At 37.9% G+C, this 20,809-nt stretch overlaps 2 protein-coding genes across 5 annotated transcripts in view; both read left to right on the top strand.

Annotated features, from left to right (window-relative positions):
* ascc3 (activating signal cointegrator 1 complex subunit 3) overlaps positions 1–3,084 on the top strand; it is a 236,095-nt gene extending 233,011 nt beyond the window's left edge. For both annotated transcript variants that reach the window (XM_058745784.1, XM_058745783.1), the window contains exons 40-42: positions 1,947–2,153; positions 2,244–2,419; positions 2,497–3,084. In XM_058745784.1, the coding sequence (XP_058601767.1) occupies positions 1,947–2,153; positions 2,244–2,419; positions 2,497–2,644 (531 nt within the window). In that variant the 3' untranslated portion in view covers positions 2,645–3,084. The remainder of the gene's footprint in view (positions 1–1,946; positions 2,154–2,243; positions 2,420–2,496) is intronic.
* Positions 3,085–4,649: 1,565 nt separating this feature from the next.
* On the top strand, positions 4,650–20,247 carry sim1a (SIM bHLH transcription factor 1a). 3 transcript variants are annotated; one of them, XM_058748175.1, is made up of 12 exons: positions 4,650–4,813; positions 5,143–5,656; positions 8,760–8,842; positions 9,357–9,446; positions 9,567–9,675; positions 9,762–9,847; positions 10,167–10,366; positions 11,292–11,407; positions 12,033–12,180; positions 14,964–15,129; positions 15,699–16,101; positions 17,062–20,247. In XM_058748175.1, exons 2-12 carry the CDS (start codon positions 5,482–5,484, stop codon positions 17,733–17,735), a joined length of 2,250 nt encoding a protein of 749 aa, XP_058604158.1. In that variant the 5' UTR covers positions 4,650–4,813; positions 5,143–5,481; the 3' UTR covers positions 17,736–20,247. The 3 variants fall into 3 exon arrangements, with proteins under 3 accessions (XP_058604158.1, XP_058604160.1, XP_058604161.1); XM_058748177.1 differs by having other exon boundaries at positions 4,652–4,813; positions 11,292–11,398; XM_058748178.1 differs by lacking the exons at positions 4,650–4,813; positions 5,143–5,656; positions 8,760–8,842 and having other exon boundaries at positions 8,927–9,446; positions 9,571–9,675.
* The last annotated feature ends 562 nt before the right edge of the window (positions 20,248–20,809 follow it).

Here is a 20,809-nt window from a genome sequence, read left to right as displayed (position 1 = left end):
TAGCACCAAGATCTCCAATTACCTCCCAAATGAGAGGGTTTAGAGCTCCAATCTAAGTGCTAATTGCAGCGGTAATGCGAGCGCCCGAGCCCAGCGATGAGCCCAGCGCCCGTTCCCCATCAGTATTCCAGCGACCCCCCTTCCTCTCGGCCCTGCTAATTAAATAAGCACATGCGCCGCCGCGTCCTCGTCTCGTTGACTAAGGAAGCGTAATCCTTGCATAAATAGCTGTGGCGGGGTGATCTACACCGTTTTTTCCTTCCGTCTCTCACGTCTCTAATGCTAACAGAGCCACGGCAAGCAAACGCTCTCCACACAAACACATTTTATTTGTTCTGGATGTTTTGTCGTATTTTTTTATGTTTTATTCTAGTACAGTTGTTAAGCGATGAGCTAAAGAGTGTTTATATGGCTTATTACATAGACTATATATGCACTACCAATCAAAGGCTGCATTTATTTATCTGTATTCAAAAATACAAAAACTGTAATATTGTGAAATACTGTTAAAATGCACAATGTTTTTTATTTGAATATATTTTAAAATGTAATTTCTTCCTGTGATGCAAAGCTGATTTACATTACTATAACCATTACTCACCTGATCCTTCAGAAATCATTCTAATGTGCTGATTTGGTGCTCATTTTTATCTGTTATTATTAATGCTCTCGGTAACACTTTAGAATAGGAAACACTTATTCACTATTAACTATGACTTTTCCCTCAATAAATTCCTAATTTGCTGCTTATTAATAGTTAGTAAGGTAGTTGTTAAGTTTAGGTGTTGGGTAGGATTAGGGGTGAAGAATAAGGCATTAATATGTGCTTAATTACTACTAATAAATGGCTAATATTCTAGTAATATGCATGCTAATAAGCAACTAGTTAAGAGACCCTAAAATAAAGTGTTACCATGCTCAATTATTAATAAAGATTCTTATTATTGTCAGTGGAGCTGTTAATATTTTTATGGAAACAATAACACAATTCAGGATTCCTTCTAGAATAGAAGGTTCAAAAGCACAGAATTTATTTGAAATAGAAATCTATAAATGTTACGGATTAACATTGTAACATTATAACATAACATTATAAATGTCTTTACTGTCGCTTTTGATCAATTTATCGAATTCAAGTATCATTTCTTTTTTTCCCCCTTTTTTTTAATTGCTTAACCCAAAGTTGTGTAGTGTATATATATATATATATATAAAGCAGCAACGTTTTTTAACATTGATAATAATAAGTAACCCTTGGATCCAGGGACCCCAAAACCAGTCATAAGGGTAAAACATTTTTAAATTAAGATGAATATATAAGCTTTCCATTGATGTAAGTGTTAGGATGGAAAACTATTTGAAAATCTAGAATCTGAGGGTGCAAAAAAAAAACTGAATATTGACAAAATCACCTTTAAAGTTGTTCAAATGAAGTTCTTAGCAATGCGTATTACTAATCAAAAATTAAGTTTTGATATATTTAAGGTAGATAATTTACAAAATGTCTTCATGAACATGATCTTTATTTAATATCCTAATGATTTTTGACATAAAAGAAAAATCGATAAATTTGACAGTGTACAGTGTATTGTTGGCTATTGCTACAAATATACCGGTGCTACTTATGACTGCTTTTGTGCTCCAGGGTCCCAAATATTTCTTCAGCATAATAGACTGATTTCTGAAGGATCATGTGGCACTGAAGACTGGAAATAAATTACATTTCAAAATAGAAAACATTCATTTCAAATTATAATAATATTTCATAATATTACAGTTTTAACTGTATTTTTGATCAAATAAGTACAGCCTTGGTGAGCGTAAGAGTAATTCACGAAACTTGCAGTAGCAGTATTGCTAAATTTGCCTAATATCAATCAAATTCGAGAAGAAGATGCTTGAGAGAACTTCAGAACTTCTTTGTGCTAATTGGGTTGTTTTGGCAGGCGTGGGCTTTTCTGAGTCACCTGCCTGTGGTGGAGGTGAGGATGAGTGTGAAGGGCTGGTGGGAGGGTTGTGAGGAGCAAACCGAGCGCGTGCTCCCTGCTAACGTCACCAGCATCAGAGACGAGTCCAGCTGGCTGCCGCTGCACGCCGACCAGGAGTACGTCCTCCAGGTGTCCCTGCGCCGCCTCAACGCCGGCCAGCAGAGAGTGAGTCCACCAACGCACGCAGAGGGACATTTATTCCGTTTTCTTTTTATTGTACAGCCGTTTAATCAATACCGATTCCGTTCTCTTCAGAGGAAGCAGGACAGCAAGGCACAGGCCCCACATTTCCCCAAACCCAAAGACGAAGGCTGGTTTCTCGTTCTCGGGGAGGTGGAGAAGAAAGAGCTGCTGGCTATCAAACGTGTGGGATTTATACGCAACCACAGCAGCGTGTCCGTGGCCTTCTACACGCCTGAGAAGACGGGAAAGTAAGAGGCGTTTGCTGCTGCTCTGATGGCATGCGTTGTGTAGTATCTACAGTCTTAATGTGTGACTCTTCCTCTAGGTGTATCTACACGCTGTACCTGATGAGCGACAGCTACCTCGGCCTGGATCAGCAGTACGACATCCACCTGAACATCATCCCAGCCAGCATTGCTGCGCAAGTCAACAGCGAGATATCGGACAGCGTTGGCAAAATGGCACTGAAGTGACCTCACACTTAGTCAAAACTAAACCAAAGTTTCCCTCTTGGCTTGGGATGTTAATTTGTTGGACAATCCTTCAATTCTTCATGTGAGTTCTAGGAACAACTACACTGATTTTTTTATTTATTTTTTTTGATTTGAAGATCTGACCCAAACAGTCTATTTACTCATAGATTTCATATCTAACAAATGAGAGATCAGATGGTTGTAATAGATTCAAGAGGAACCTTCTAGATCAGACTGGCACTCTTCCTGCCTTATTACTCTTTTGATTCTTATTCTGTGCTTTTTTTAGTTCACCTGAAACATTCTGCATTGCATTTTAGCGTGAATGTTATATTTGTCTAATTAAACACAAAGATTGTTTTTGCTTCTGAAGTATGGAAATGTTCAGTATGAAAATCAATTTTGTTAAATATATCAAATAAATCACACATGCAGCACAATTGTTTCCATTCTTTCCTAAGTGTCCACATTTACGCAGAAGAGGCATGTGCTGTGCTCAGCAGTTATTCACCCGCCGCATGTGTGTTGTTATTTGTTACAGAGGTCAAATTGTCAGCACATGCTTGTTATTATTTACCATCAAAGACGACTTTTGTCTGTTACTATGCGTATTTCTGTATGCTTATTATTTCTGCAATGAATATAAAGATGTTCAGGAATTCACAGTTAATAGAGTAATACGTTTAAGCATACTGTTTTATTAGTATTAGTGGATGTTGATGTTTTGACTGAAGCAAACAATCATTTCGATCGTGATAATTTGCAAAATGATCAGTTATGTTTTAGAAATAAAGTTGCTTTAAGACCAGACAAGACCGCATCACCGGCAAACCTTTTTTTGATATAAAATTTAAGTAGGCCGTTTTATAACACTGTAATTAAAAATCCTAATTGTTTTAAAGCGTTCATTTGTTGCCAATGGTTTTAATGGCAATGGTTTTGAGTCCCTACTGAGGACTTCATATATTGTAAAGTATTTTCGATTGTTCTCTTTTCCACTGACGCCGTTTAATCAGCAGCAAATTCAGGCTTTAGGAAAAGGTTAAAGCAGCATCAAGCGTTTCGTGTGCAGGGCGCATCCTGTCTGATTTTCTCCTGCTGCAGGTGATTTCCTATTACAGACAGACTGCTGCCCTCCTGAGATGCACACACACACAAAAGAGCTTTTGGCATTCTGCATCAACATTTGCTGCACTAAATAAAATCAAAAATGAAAAATATTTTTTCCTCCTCTTAAAAATGTAATAATTCTAATTTCTTATCATAGTAACACAATAAAGTTGACTTCACAAAAAAGGCCAGGACTAAAACAGTGGTTGTATCTATATAAAATAAGGAATATTAACAAAACTGAAGCCTACCACAGTGGACAAAAATTGCTGGCTCTTTATTCAACAGGGAAGAAGAGTGGGATTTACTCCCATAATCACTTATTTCTGTTTCCCTCTGAATCAATACTGTTGTTTTCTTTCATGGACAGCAGATCCAGCTGCTTGATTTAGCTGTGTATGTATTGCTGCGGAACGCTTTTAGTTAAACCGTAAGAAAATAGGACCATGATAATAACTGTGTTCAATAATAAGCAGCGTTTTATGTCAAATGCCTTCCAAAAAAAAAAAAAAAACACGAGCGTGAATATTTTATTTAGATTATTACGTTTCAAAAATAGCTACATTGTGTTTATATTTTTATGTTGGATATTTTAGGTGATTGATTAATCCTCTTATTTAATGAAAGAAGAAGAAAAAAACGACTATCTTTAATTTAAGTCTGTTTTCATGCATTAGATAGATAGATAGATAGTCGGTGAACTTTAAATGCAAATATTATTCATAGTGCGTTACGGGTCAGGGGTCAGCATTTCTAACAAATCGAGATTTCACATGGAGCGGCCGCTAGTCAATGCGATCCAATGGGAAAATCCGGTCTGGACCTTCAGTGTCCAATGAGCTGAGCTCAGGGGGAGGGTCCGTGTGCTGCTCAGACAGAAAGAGACTTCAACAAACTCTCCTCCAAACAAGATCCTTCTGGATACAAAGATGTCATGTTTCCTGTGTTTGCGGTGGAATTCGGCATGAATTAGCGCGTGAACGCAGCTCTGGATATTTCTCGTTGTGGACTTATGAACTTATGAAGACTATTCAAGTTTGCAGTGTGGTCTGATATGAGGTAAGAAGACGTGCAAGTTTTAGCCTGTTGAAACGTAAAAGTTATACTTGAGCAAAATATGGAAATTATAAATGCGATGTAATCAAATACATTGAATGACATCTAACCCTGAATAGATAGGGAGCAGATACATATCAAGCCTACCTGCAGACAGAAAATGCGTAGTTTAGCCTATATGGTCCATCGTAAATATAACTGTAATAAGAATAAATAAAGGTTTTTCATAAGTTAGAGCGTTCTCCGTAAACAAAAAAAAAACTAAAAAAAAAAAAAGGCATGTGCATTTCAAAGTAGCAAGAGAAATGAACGTGCGCTCTGCTGTTTTCCAGGAATATTGCGCGCATCTGATGGATGGATGGAACTTCCCTCATAAAGAGATTCTGGGCCCGAGTGGATTTCATGTGTGTGTAAAATAAGACTCACGGCGGATGAAACAAACTAATCATGATCATGAAGCTCTGTTCGTCTCGCGTCTGCGTGTAAGGCGTCTCAGGAACCTCCGTGAATTGCTGGGAGTTGGCGATGGCAGGAACACTCTCAGGACGTCTCTGAAACCTTCCCATGTTGGCGAAACTGCTGGAGACCTCACGCATGCGGTTGAGTTTGTGTTGTGGAGAGATTGAAGCGAACAGCAGAAGGGTCTGAGACACCTGTCAGTGACAGAGAGCATGAAGGAGAAGTCGAAGAACGCGGCGCGGACGCGGAGGGAGAAGGAGAACAGCGAGTTCTATGAGCTGGCCAAACTGCTGCCTCTGCCCTCGGCCATCACCTCACAGCTGGACAAAGCCTCCATCATCAGACTCACCACCAGCTACCTGAAGATGAGGATAGTTTTCCCAGAAGGTGCGTCAGTCATTACCTATGCATAATACATTCTTTGGACATTCTGCGTATAGACACGGTGTCGGTAAATAACTCGTTCGTTTTAGGAAGTTTAACATCATTATCAGTGTTCTTGTCAACTATAATCATAATAATAAAAAATATAGGCTACAAATATTATTGCTACTGTTTATTATTATTATTATTATTGGTGCTGTAGTTACTAAAATGTTAATAATTCGGATATTAGTATTATAATAATTATTAAAACTTTGTTTAAAATTATTGTTTGGTTTCAATAGTATTTTGATCTAGACATCAGTTAAAGGCCCTAAACAACAACAACAACAATTTTTCTATAGGATTGCATGCACTTAATTTGCAGAAAGCATATCAAACATATTATCAAATTGCGGTATTAATAAATAAGACATTTTAATAGAGTTTTAGAAGGCCTGTTCGTTTTTAAAAATGCAAACGCGGAGCAAACACATTATGGTCGTTGCGGCCTGCTACCCTTGCCTCATTGCAGCAGATTTTTTTTTTTTTTTTTTTTTTAGTAAAGCAGCAAATATATATTTTTGAATTTTACATATTAAAAAAAATAAAAACATCAAAAGGCTTTCGTGAATTTGATAGCCTGTTTTATTAAATCAATGAGACTGACTGTAGGCTATTTGAATGTAGTTCCCGACACTCGGACACAGACTCTATTATTATTATTAGCGTTATTTTCCAGCTTCTGTTCTGCGTGACTGAAGACAAACAGCGCCAATTATCACCGTCCCAGCACGCGCGTATACACGACATCAGTAGCCTACATGCGCGAAATTATTATTAATAATAGGCAAATAATAAAAGGCTAATAATAATAAACATCAATAATAAAAACAAAACGATAAAAAAAAGGCCATATGCCATCACTCAGCACGGGTTTGAGACATTGTGACACATAAACACCGACATTTCATCAGTAACGAGCTCCTGGAGGCTAAAAATGATCGTTTGTGTGTGACGAGTAAGAAAAAAATAATAAAATAAGACAACCTTAAAGAGTGTAAAAACATCTCCATCAACAGCTTACAGTCCTCCGTTTATAGTTGCATTTTCGCCAACGCACGCGCGACTGTTTTTATTTAGTATTTTGTGTGTTGTGTTTGTCCATATTTAGGTTTTGTCTCTTAAATTTTAATGATAGGCCTATTTACTGTTAGATATACATGATGTAGGCTATTTCTAATATAATTAACATGTTTGAAACCTGCTGTATGTCTGCAAACGAATTTCCATCAAACGCTTCCGTCTTTGATGACAGAAACACGAGTGAAGTAATACAACATTTACATTTATGTCAGTTACATGTATTTTCTCGGCTTGCAGTGCATATGAAACAAGCATCATCGTGCCATGTAGGATAGATACTAAAGTGTAGCATTTTCCCCATCCACGGGACTGCAGCATGTGCTGTAAATAAATGTTTTTAAACGTATAGCCTAATGCGAATGAAACAGCTCGCCCGGGTTAAAGGTCAGCGGGGTCACGGTACAGGCAGCTCACATGTAGTGCTGGAGGAAATGAGACAGTAAAGTTTTATTAGAAAATGAAGGAAGGTGAAGGTGGTTTTATGGTGGTTATTTATTGCTCGGCTGTGAAGAGAATAACTCTGACGGACACTGCTGTCAAATAATTGTCCAGTTTAATCATTTAACTTCATGCGATAGCGTTGTTTTCTGTTTTTATTTATTTGATTTCTTTTAGTTAGTCTGTTTTTAGGGGTTTTCGCTCAGATTTGGTTGTGGTATTTTTATTTTATTTTTTTAGTCGTATAATTAGTGATTCCTCTTGGACGTAAAATCTGTTTTACAGTCCTATTCGAAAATTAAAAATGGTAGAAGCTTATTTATAACGATTGTTTGCATTAGAGAATAAAATAGGCATTTTTGTAATTTCGTATGGGAGTAAATGTGCTGGAGTAAATTTCGGGCCTGTGAAAAAAAAAAGAAAAGAAAAAAAAAGATAGAAAAGAAAAGAAACGCGTTCACAGCAGAAACACAAGAATTGTTTTAATATGAGTTCAGCTTCATTTTAAGTTCAGTTTTCTTGTAGCCTATTGCAAGCAATTGAAACATCTCCGCTGGAGAGATGCAATGATGTATTTTTGTGTGTTACTCTTATTGCTTATGGAAAGTTTATTATGTGACGAGCGCCGCGGATATTCATAACAATTCCCTGCGAAATATCATAACTTCTCTTCGGACCCTCGGCACATTCATCTTCAGACGCGCTTTCCGCCCAATAACAATTATTATTTTGATTGAGAGCAGTTATTACTGTTTCGACAATTTATTATTATTATTATTATTATTATTATTATCTAAAGCTAAATATATATATATATATCATAAGCTGTAATTAGAAAGCACAGTCTCAGTGGTCGATTGAATTGTGGCTTTCACGGTCTCTTAATCTTAAAATATTTGATCATCTTAATAGCAGCAAGAGAAAAGTAGTTTTTTTTATGATCTGTCAGTTTGATAAGAATGTTTATATATATATATATATATTTCCCGAGCGGTTATTGGCTCTGGAAGAATGTGGTTATTTTTCAGAGAGCTGTTTGAGAAGTAATGTGATTGTTTCTGCTGGATAAACGCGGAGTCCATGTTTGTTTAATATTAAAGTGGAATCAGAGCTTTTGCTTTCATCTGATGTTTGTTTTCGTGTGATTTGCATTTCAATAAGGATTGTGTGTGTGTCAGACTGTTTGCTTTATCGAGTTTCTCCGCCTGTACGGGACCATCATAAATACTCCTCATTTACATTCAGCGTGTTTACAGTCAATTCAGTCTTAAAATATGGACTAACTGATCGTCAGATGACGATAGACTATTTCTATTATTTTTGTTGTAGTCATTTTTGTGTGTGACTTCTTTGTTTTTTTTCCCGTCAAAACGAATTTCATATTAGAGAGATTGTATTTATGCGCTAAGCTTGGTTTTGTTAGGCTAGCTCTTTTCAGTACCCCGATGGGTTGTCATATATTTAAGGCTCATCATATTAAGTTTTTTTCTCTCTCTCTCTCTTATTTGTAATAAGCTGAGGTGTTTTTGAATGCGTTCCGCAGGTCTTGGGGAATCTTGGGGTCACGTGAGTCGAGCGAGTTCTCTGGACAATGTGGGCCGAGAGTTAGGATCACATCTGCTTCAGGTGCACACTTTCAAATTATTATTATTATTATTATTTGTAGGCATAATAATTAAAATATGCTAATAATTCTGGTATCGAATTCTGAAACTATTCTTTTGAATTTGTTTAATGATCTTATACTGTATATCCGCTTAGAATTCGTCTTACAGTTATAATTTTGCATTGCTAGTGGGTCTATTGCGCGATAAGCATTAGGCCGTCTAAATATCAATATTTGTCATTTGTTGCAAGTGTTTCTTGCAAAGATTTTTTTTTTTTTTTTGGTATATTTCATAATTTACTTAAATGATTACGTTGTTTATATATATATATAAGTGCTTCCTGCCTCTATGTATATTTTTAATTATTGTTATAATAGAATATGAAAGCTTAATTTTATCTCCCGGTTCAAATGTTGAATGTTACACCAGCTCTGTATATAATTAATTTCTAAGAGCTAAGGATGCTTTAATAATATAAGAACTGATTAATTGACATAAATGCATTAATTTGATATATTTGTAATTTTCTTTAGACTTTGGATGGCTTCATTTTTGTGGTAGCTCCTGATGGGAAAATCATGTACATTTCTGAAACTGCATCAGTGCATTTAGGGTTGTCACAGGTAAAGTGCACATTTTTGTATTTACCACTGATTGCTTTTATTTTAAACCTGTTTATATTCAGCCCATGTCACGGTGTTTCTGGCAGCTTTGACTGCAATGACAAAAGTCCATTTTAACAGGTAGAGCTGACGGGGAACAGCATTTATGAATACATCCACCCCGCAGACCACGACGAGATGACCGCAGTCCTGACGGCTCACCAGCCGTATCATTCACACTTCGTCCACGGTGAGACATCCACCTTCACACACAAACCTATTCATCTTCCCTCAAACCGCTCCTTCACCCTCTTCTGCTTCCTGTTCTGTTTCTAGAATATGAAATGGAACGATCTTTTTTCCTGAGAATGAAATGCGTCCTTGCTAAAAGAAACGCTGGCTTGACGTGTGGTGGTTACAAGGTAGGTCATTATAGTTTCATTCCTTTTTTATGTAAAACGGTCTCCACAGCTGCATAAAAATATATTCATCATATACAGTTTTTAATATGTCTTCCTTCATTGTAGATGAAGTAGAGTAGAGTACTATTTTTAGTGATATTGTGCCCAATAGGCATCATATTTTAAAACATTAGACAAATACAAAGACTTTTGATGTATATGCAAGCCAAGGCAAAGAATATTTACATGTAAGCCATAATACAATATATCATAGCATAGAGATGATCACAGATGCAGTGAACTATAATACAGATGTGTGTGTGTGTGTGATCTCCGACAGGTAATTCACTGCAGCGGCTATCTGAAGATCCGTCAGTACAGTTTAGACATGTCTCCGTTTGACGGCTGTTATCAGAATGTGGGTCTGGTGGCTGTTGGTCACTCTCTCCCCCCCAGCGCAGTGACCGAGATCAAGCTCCACAGCAATATGTTCATGTTCAGAGCCAGCCTGGACATGAAACTCATTTTCCTGGACTCCAGGTACCAAGTGTTCATATGCTTCTACATATTGCTGTGTTGATAATATAGGCAACGGGGACCAAAGGCCTGAGACTATGAATGAAAATGCTTTTTACAGATTTATTCTATCAGCATAACAATTTAAAAAAAAAAAAAAAACCCATTGGCATTTGAAAATTCAAAGTTAAACATGAATATAAAAATGTTTCTCAGTGTTTTTGCCATTACACCCTTTGACATACACTTAAGCTGCCATGAACAAAACCTGATGATCATGCTCTCCAATGCTCCAAAGATAATCGTACAAAGGAGAGTACATGATGGCACTAATTTGCTTGCATTTGATAAGTGATGATTAATCTTCAGTGTGTTATGCATTTTATGTCATAGAAACCAAATAAAAGGCTCAATATCAGAATCCTCAATATGTATATTTAATTTTATTTCATAATCTTTCTCTAGTCTAAATGAATGAATGAATGACATTTAAAAAATAGATTTTCAGTGTGGTCTCGGAACCTTCTTGTCTGTGCATGTATGCCTCTATGACATAACCGTTCTTTAAACAAACAAAAGAAAATTTTAAAAAAGTATATTTTCAGTTTTCAGTGTGATCTCAGACCTTTATACACTATATATATATATATATATATATATATATACATATTAAAATTATTATGAAAAATAATTTCCAAAGCACCAAATTCTTTTCTGTGTGTCTGTGCACGTGTGCCTCTATGATTGTGTAAATGCAGCTTTGTATATATACATATTCTGCTCTCTATGTGCATATGCAGCTGTGTTTAGCGAGACACACATGTGCGTTTGCACGTTGGGCTTACGTTTAACCAAATTTGTCCCGTTTCTGCACGTGCCAGTGTGTGGACAGGTGTTTGTGCTCACGCCAACACCATTGTTATTCCGTTCTGTGTTCTGTGTTTGTCAGGGTTGCGGAGCTCACTGGCTACGAGCCGCAAGACTTAATAGAGAAGACACTTTATCATCACGTCCACAGCTGTGACACTTTCCATCTCCGCTGCGCGCACCACTTGTGTGAGTTAGGTTTGTTTTTCCTCATTCCTCTGGTCACGTCCCCTTTACAGCATCTAATAATAACAGCAGCTTTAGTGATGACTGACATTGTTCACCGTCATAAGCGCCTTCGCGTCTTCAGGGTACAACTGAGCGCGGTAATTGATAATGCCACGTTATAGGAGATGAATGTGATTTTCCTGTCTCAACATACTGATATGAGCATGGGCTTAGATTAAACATGCAATCTATTAGTAACCAAATTAGTGAAAATTTTCTGAACGTTTAGTCCTTAAAAATAAAATTTTCTATTATCCATTGTTTTATCTGTTACATTCCTTATTGCAGCACAACACAGCTTATTAAGAGACACAATATTTGACATTATTTGCTATAAATAGTTATTAGGCTGAAAGAGAAACGGCAGTTTATGGTTTAAACATGCAAATGAAAGCAGTAATTAGCTTTCCTGAATAAGAAAGATTAAATGAACCACACGTAAGGCCAAAAAAAAAAAAAAATCCCAATGTTGCTGATGGAAATAAACAACAAATTAATTAATCGTTTTTTCATTTTGTTTTGCAAAAGAAGCGTATGTGAAGTGAAAGTGTCAGAAATGTTCTCTAATTGATTGCGTGTGTTTTTCTCTCTGCAGTGCTGGTAAAAGGACAAGTTACCACCAAATACTACCGATTCCTGGCTAAGCAAGGTGGGTGGGTGTGGGTACAGAGTTACGCTACTATCGTACACAACAGCAGATCGTCCAGACCACACTGCATCGTCAGCGTCAACTACGTCCTCACGTGAGTACACTATGGAAAGCTTTTTATGCCTCTTCAAATATGCATCTTCAAAACAGCATGAGATCTTAATACACTGTTGTTTAATTGTCATCAATTAAATTCAGATAATGAACATTGATTTCTATGCAAGGCTATAAATTCATGTATTTATTATAATTTCCATAGACTTTTGTATTTGTAACCCCTTTTTTTGTGCTTCAGTGTTTCCAATATTAATAGCCTGTACAAAGAATATAAACCCCCGATGTGTAGTAGGTATTTGTAATTACAATTTACAATAACTGTTTTAATATATTTTGAAATCTAATTTATGCCTGTGATGGCAAAGCTGAATTTATCAGAAGCCATTGCTGCAGTCTTCAGAAATCCATTCTAATATGCCAATTTGCTGCTCAAGAAACATTTCTTGTTATTATCAATGTTGAAAATGGTTTTGTTTTTTCAGGATTCTTTGATGAATAGAAAGTTCAAAAGAACATTTATTTGAAATGGAAATCTTTTGTAATATTCTACAGTCTTTATTGTCACTCTTGATCAATTTAATGCATCCTTTCGGAATAAAAATATCAATTTCTTGAAATAAAATCTTACTGACTCCCAACATTTAAACAATAGTGTATATGCAAGTAAAATTATATTTTCAAATTAATTAATATACTTAAATGAAGAAAAAAACTTGCTGCTTATAGTTAAGTTTAGGTATGGTGTAGGATTAAGGGATCTACAATATGGTCATGCAGAATAAGGCATTAATATGTGCTCTATACTAATAAGAAATAGCCAATATGCTAGTAATATGCATGCTAATAAGCAACTAGTTAATAGTGAGAATTGGCGTAAACTAAAGTTTTACCACTTAAACTACAGTATACCCTCAAATTGTTCAATAATGCAATTCCATACACATTCTTGAATCCAGTTGTACATGACTAACATGCATGCAGTGTATTAGGCAAAAGTGTAGTATCCATATAATTTCTTAAAGCTTCTGTCTACAGTTGCGTTGAATTGTCCACATTATTCCACTATTACACAGCTAAAAGGCCTCTCTCAGTGACTTACAACTAGCAATAGGTTCAGTACAATATCATTAAGGTTAAAATTTATGGTGTTTGCAAGTCCAGCCATGACAGTGACAGAGCGAGTTAAAGCTGCCCTGATGCTCATCAGTCAGTTCGGGGTGTCATTCCTGTTCTTGCTTTATATAATATGCCAGCTGCATGTACAGAAACTGCATGGGAGCCAGGGGTCGTGGGTGATTTATTTGTCATGCATTCATACTGACAAACTCTGTGCATTACCACAATGAACTTTTCCACTGGAACTCTCTGGAAAGAATGAAGTGGGATTGAGCAATGGAGTCATCGCTCACACTACGGTTTTGAGCGAGGGACGTATGGAAGAGTGAAGTGCAGCATTTGTGTGCACACTTCCAGAGAGCCCATTAGAAGCGATGCCAGCATCTGGAGCATCGACCCCCCCACCCCCAGCCCAGCTCGTTCTGCCTCTTTTGCTATCTATCTGTTACAGATGTAAATGAATTGCGCGCTATAAAAACCTTCATTAAAACAAAGTGGATTGGTTTTAATATGCCAGTCTGCCAATAGCCCGCGAGTGTCAGATAGCACTTCAGCCACAGCTATAAAGGAAAAGTGTTTATGAGGTTTAATTAATAGGTTGTAAAGATGATGAGTGTTTATAGCTCACAGCTTGCTAAGAGTGTCCATGAATGGAGTTCTCTTTTTTTGGTGATATTCTCCGCCATCAGCCATGATTCAGTTTCCTTGAAGAATGATTTCCTTAAAACTGTGCGTTGCAGTGTAGACATCATGAGTGCGAGATCTGTTTCCTGTTTAACCTCTCCACATGTGCTCTCATTCAGAAATGCACAGCTAGTCTTTAGTGAGAAAAGGAAGCGAGGTGGATATGCCTGGCGTCTTATTGTGGTGTTATCAGAGTCTACTCACACGGGCTGTGAGGTGTGAAATGAGATTGTGTGTGTGAGAGAGAGAATGGCGGCTGAGCTGAATGAGATTGTGTGTATGCGCTAAACCACTGACACTAGCCAACCTGTTGCATCACCTTAAGGCTTTTGGCTTCTGTCGACAGGCCTTGATCTCAGAAAAAATCTGTATTTACATAGAGCGTACAACGACGGCGTCAACTTCATGAGATCCCGTGGATCTGCAAGTGCATTTGTGCGGGTGCGTGTGAGAAAGTGTATGTCGGTCTTTTTCCAAGATGTTGCCATCTGCGTGCAATCCCATTAGTCTACGCGCTATCTGAGCCAGGCTGCTAGGCCTCGGGAGGGAAGCTGGCGTTGGCACCTGGCTAGCATACGCTCTAGCCGTCGTTTTTTGAAAGTTATACATCACTGGGAACAGAAATCCATACAGCACTTTACTGAGAAATCAATTCCCATTTCCTAGTTATGCCTTATGTGGTGATCCCTGTGTGGGTTTGATTTAGCCAGACATAGCTCTTAATCTCACTGTGTATTTGAACAGAGCCTCCAGCCCTCTGCCGTATGTTTGTAGGAGCCTTGTTCCAATCCTGCAGGAGAAACAATGCAATTCATTTTCTGTCCTTGAGTCTTCCTCACACACTGCTTCACAAATGAGCATGGAGCCTGAAGCATCTAAAGAAAAAGCCTGACCATACATTTCTCTGAGTGGTTAACATGAAAAGGAAGAATGCACCAGTAAACAGTAATACTGAGATAAGCAGTGTAGTTGCACACCTGGTTGGGTTCGAGGCTCAATGTTGCTGTCATTCCCCAACAGGGACACGGAGTACAAAGGACTACAGTTGTCCTTAGATCAGGTGACGTCCACTAAACCCTCGTTTACCTACAACAGCCCGTCCAACCCCATCAGCGAGAACAGAAGAGTTGGCAAAAGCAGAGTCTCCCGTACCAAGACCAAAACAAGACTCTCTCCCTATTCACAGGTCAGTATCACAGTAATGCCTTCCATTTGACTGGTCATGGTATATTAGGAGCACTAGGATGGTCTTCTGTTGCTGGGAAGACTTCTAATGTGATTTACACATCTAGGACATGCCTAGTCGTTCCTTAAGTAACATTTCCATAAACCAATCATTGCCTTCTAATTTTAGGTGTCGGGTTATGGATAGGGTTAGGGCCTGGAACAACATGCAATCATTGCATTATAATTTTAAGGGTAGGTTTGAGGAAAGGTTGAGGATATATGTAGGACTCAGATTGGATGATAGGAATGTTGGGTGTTGATCCAGCGTCACGTTATATGTGTGTAAATCACACTGTGCACAGTTTCAACTTTGCCATCCCGTTGGACAAGTTGGACGTGTTACTGGAGGCACCCCAAGACTACACATTTTCAGACTGGCCCTAATCAAATACACCAGAATCAGCACATTAGTAGAATCTCCAAGATGTGAAATCAGATAAGAGAGACATCCAATGTGTGTATTGCTGGCATGCCTCCAGGAACAGGGTGAGGAAACACTGTATTAATGCATATTTGTTTTTTGTGCAGTATCCGGGTTTCCCCACGGATCGCTCCGAGTCGGATCAGGATAGCCCGTGGGGAGGGAGTCCACTCACTGACTCTGCGTCTCCTCAGCTTCTAGAGCAGTGTGAAGGAATAGACTCCTCATGCGTGTATCGGCAGTTCTCGGAACCACGGCAGCTCTGCTACAGCCTACCGCTGACAGATGACCACCATACCTCCAGCGACCTCTACAGCCACACTCACTCCGAGTCCTGCGAGAGAGGTCGCTGTAAGGCTGGCCGATACTTTCTGGGCACCCCTCAGCCCAGCCGAGAGGCATGGTGGGGCACAGCCCGCTCTGTCCTCCCGTTACCCAAGTCTTCGTCCGAGAACGGGGACAGTTTCGAAGGTGTGATGCCCCACATCACCTCCATCCATAGCCTGCAAGGTATGTTTCTTTCAGTGGATCTGTGGTTAGAAACCAAATGTTTTTCATTTTGGTTAATTCTGAGCAGAAACAATATGTTTTGGCCTTCCACCGACTTTCTAAATCAAACCGTGTTAGAACAAAGTAAAAGTTTATAGGCAGTAGCATTCTGAAAAAAAAAAAGAAAAAAAAAACGTACTAAAACAATGACCTATAAGAACCGAATTTCTCATTTGTTAATAAATAAGAGCTGAAGAACTGAATGATTCTCGACTCATCTGTCTATAGACCAGGGGTCTCCAGCCCTGCTCTTGGAGAGCTACTTTCCTGCAGGCTTTAGTACCAATCATGCTTTAACATCTTGATTAGCTGGTTCAGCTGTGTTTGATTGGGATTGGAGCTAAAATCAGCAAGATGATAGCTCTAGGACAGGGGTAGGCAACGTCGGTCCTGGAGTGCTGATGTCCTGCTGAGTTTAGCTCCAACCCTGAAAAAAACCTCACCTGCTTGTAGCCCTAGTAATTCTGAAGACCTTGATTAGCTTGTTCAGGTGTGCTTGATTAGGGTTGGAGCTAAACTCTGCAGGACAGCGGCACTCCAGGACCGACGTTGCCTACCCCTGCTCTAGGAGAAGGGCTGGAGATCCCTGTTGTAGACAGTAGTTTACAAATTCGGTCTTCTGCAGGGGTGTCCAAACTCTGTCCTGGAGGGCCGGTGTCCTGTAGAGTTTAGCTCCAACTCACCTCAACTCACCTGTCTTAAAGTTTCTAGTATGCCTAGTAAGACCTTGATTAGCTGGTTCAGGTGGGTTTAATTGGAGTTGGAGCTAAACTCTGCAGGACACCAGCCCGGACCAGGACCGGTTTTGGATACCCCTGGTATATTAAGCCCTTGACTTTATCAAAAGAAAAACATTGTTAATTTTTGCTCCTTGGACTGTGTTTGTTTCCTCACGGTAACACTGATTTCTCCCTCTTGCAGTGAGGGGTCACTGGGACGAGGACAGCGTGGTCAGCTCACCTGACACGAGCGATTCAGGCGACCGATACCGTGCAAGTCCTCAAGAGCCCAGCAAGATTGAGACGTTGATTCGAGCCACACAACAGATGATCAAAGAGGAGGAAAGTCGTCTGCAGTTGAGAAAGGCTCCTACAGAAATACCTTTGGAGTCTACAAACGGTCTGGCCAAGAGCCACGGCTCGTCGTTTCACAGTACCGACTTTCCCCAGTCAGCGTTGCAGAGCGTGGTGTGTCGGGGGCCGGCTCAGGTTATAAGCCCCGCCCCTAGCCCTGTTCCTCTGTCCCGTCTCAGCAGCCCCATCCCTGACAGACTGGGTAAAAGTAAAGACTTCCTGCAAAGCGAGCTCTCCTCTTCTCAGCAACACCAGCAGCCACTGCCCCTGACGGGCACATGTGCTGTCTCTCCGACTCCAGCGCTATACCCCTCACACCCCCGCCAGTACCTGGAAAAACACACAGCCTACTCACTCACCAGCTACGCACTAGAACATCTGTACGAGGCAGACAGCTTTAGAGGATACTCCCTGGGTTGCTCAGGTTCCTCCCATTACGACATGGCCACTCATCTACGCATGCAGGCTGAACAAGCACCGGGCCATAAAGGCACCTCCGTCATTATCACCAACGGCAGCTGATGCTTATCAAATCATGAACCGCCACTCAGTGCTTCACCCTCTCACTTGAGCTAGCCTAGAATTTCTGATTTGATTTTTTTTTTTTTTCGTTCCTACAAATTCTACAAACACATTTTTCTTAAGTCTTCATTGTTGTCTAGTAAAGAAATTAAACATCCTTAAAGCATACTTTTACTTAAGAAGCAAAATTGCTTAAGATATTGTTTTTTGTTTTTTTCAAATACTGAGGTTTATGCTTAAGCAGAAAAAGCTAAAAGAAAGTAAATAAATCATATATTATGCAATTTTGTATAAGTAAATTGATCTTATTTTAACCTCTTAACTGTCACCGTCCCCTCTGTGGGACGCCTATGTTTACTTCACTATTTTACAATTAAATCCTAATCTAATCGTTGGAAAGGTCTAAGACTCCTAAATAGGTATTTTACCACTTTGTTAAAAAATTATGTAGGAAAAGTAATAGATTAATTTATGACAAGAGTGCACCTGAAAAATCTACATTATAACAGGAGTTCTGACCTTTGTCACAGAAAGTCTTCTTAGTTGCCTTTTTCTCTGTCACGCTTTAGAAATCATAAGAAATTATATATCAGTTGAAAACATAAAATCTCAAAATTCATCCTTTGAAACCCATTTTAAAATCAGACATTGCATTACCATGGAAATGGTACATCAAAATCATGTTACAAAATGTTTTCATTCATGAATTATAAAAATTTAAGTTTGGATAGTGCACTACAACGTCTATGTTCAAAACTGTGAGTGACAGTTAAGGGGTTAAGGATGTTTAAATATTTTTACTGGAAAACAAGACAAAAATACTGATTAAGTACACTTTTGCAGTGTATTAAGGGATGTGAGTTCTTGATATCTGTGAAAGGGACATTTGTTCATTTGTTCACAGAGAAGAGATTCTGTAAAAGAGTTTGTTTGTCAAATACTTTATATACCTGATTATTACTTTTTTTTTTCTTCCTTAACCACTATTATGAGCTGCTTGAATGAATGGGGATAGTCCAAATCATTTGTCAAAGTAAGAGATTTAATGAGAACCATGAATTATGTGATCTCGTAACAGCACATTGATATGATGGTCTCAAAAATCTACACAGCAAATGTATTTAAATGATTTTATTTTCTGTAGAATTGTTGGGTCACAATACTTTGTGGTTAAACTACATGTCATTTGAAATTGTGGGATTTGTTTTAGTTCTTGTTCATTGATTTGTTTGTTTGTTTTTGATGCAACAATTCTACATCCATGACCTCAAATTCCATCCAGGTTTTAGTCATTTGCCCTCTGTACTTGAGACACAGCAGTGGCGTATTTTTTAACTAGCTCATCTGTGGCACTGGGGAAAAACCATTTTAATATTACAAGAAAAATTGAAGTAGCATGCTGATGTACCAGAGATTAACAACTAAGTCTAATGCAAAATGCAGCATTCATTTATAATTGTTTAAGGTTATTGTAGGATTGAATCTTAGCTCATTTGTGTACTGGGATACTTTTTGTAGTTGCATATGCTGTCCATCTGTGTTTGGACCCAATTCAGTCAAAGGCTTGAAGATTCAGTTTGAGACTTTTATTTTTTTAAAGAAGAAATTGGTTGAGCACATTATTGTATTATTGAGTTGAACAAATGTTTTGAGCCTTTTTTGTCCCTTTGCAAGCCTCTAACATGTCAGCCTTTAAAATGAAAACTGAGATTATGCAATTCTGAAACACATCTGATTTTATTTAAACAAACGGAACAATAATAGAACTGAACTAAATGACGACTCTTGCGCTGGTTCGATTAGAAGGTCTGGAAATGTGTTTTTGGCCCGATGAGTGATTGACTGCTGCGGTGCTGGAAGGCTTCGAGTCGAGCTGCTGTTTGGTGTATTGAGGTTCCACACTGGAGGAGTCCAAAGTCTGATAAGGACGTTAAAGGGGGGATTTTCTGACAGACTCTACCCCGTACCTCACTCCTTCTTCATGTATTTATAAGAAACTGGCTCTGTTTGGAAAGCTGTTTTTCTCTGAGTGAGAGAAACTCTGAAAAAAAAAAATATTTATGATGTACATACTCAAAATACACCCCCCACCCGTACCAAATAAAATGATGCAAAAGTTGCAAAATGGTATTGCAAAATGTATTTATTATGTGAATGAAAAATGTCTTTTGTTTCAAAACATTGCAGTGTGTGTTTATTTATAATTTTCAGTTCTGCATCTAAATTAAATGCCATTGTTTTCTTTCATGCATCACTGTTTCTAAACATATAATGAGAAATATTTTAATCTGTTTTCATATTGCAGCAAAACTGTTTAGAATAACATATTTCCAAATTGGTTCTGCATTTGCTTTTAATCTTGACATTGTTCATCCAGCGAGACCTTGGAGAACTCAGGTGAAAAAGATCTTGACATAACAAATATATCCCTAATTTGATCATTATTCATGTTTAATATGATATTTCATACTCACTTGAGAAATTAATAAATGATTACAAAGATGCTCATTCATTGAAAGGCTGCATGGTTTATTCATTTTGTTTTTTAATCTTTTTTTTTTTTTGTCAATTCATTTTTGTGTGAAATTACAGCAGCTTTCAAGACAAATGATTTAATTAAAAATGAAGTGGAAAAATGTTAAAATACTAAAAAGACAAACAGAATGTAATATGTCATATTCATTAACATTTTACACCATAAATTCCAATGAATGCTTTATTACCTTCAGTACAATAACATCACACATGAACAATATACTGCTGGAATTAATCTGCTTAAAATAAAGAAAGAAAGGTGAAATATGCCATTTTAAATCAAGCAATACATGATGATTACATCTTAAACCAGCAAAAAGTCTATATTTCCTGTAGACAAATACTTTATAAATATTTCAAGTATTTTGATCTTTGGCACTCACTGTTATATAGCAATAAATGCTTTTCTACAGATAATGACGTTCATATCCATAATAAAATGTAGTGAAATCTAAGAAGATATGTTTGGAGATGGTGAAGACTCTACTACTACAATAAATGACAGGTCTTATTCTATATAAATACAATTATATATATAG

The sequence above is a fragment of the Onychostoma macrolepis genome, chromosome 16 (assembly GCF_012432095.1).
Source record: "Onychostoma macrolepis isolate SWU-2019 chromosome 16, ASM1243209v1, whole genome shotgun sequence".
Lineage (NCBI taxonomy): Eukaryota > Metazoa > Chordata > Actinopteri > Cypriniformes > Cyprinidae > Onychostoma > Onychostoma macrolepis.
This window is presented reverse-complemented; position numbering and strand designations above follow the sequence as displayed.

Bases quoted from the DNA above. Each gene is read 5' to 3' on its own strand.
- sim1a (XM_058748175.1), top strand. From the start codon at position 5,482: ATGAAGGAGAAGTCGAAGAACGCGGCGCGGACGCGGAGGGAGAAGGAG. The intron at 9,447-9,566 runs GTAAAGTGCACA...CCATTTTAACAG, and splicing joins TGCATTTAGGGTTGTCACAG to GTAGAGCTGACGGGGAACAG. The intron at 15,130-15,698 runs GTCAGTATCACA...TTTTTTGTGCAG, and splicing joins GACTCTCTCCCTATTCACAG to TATCCGGGTTTCCCCACGGA.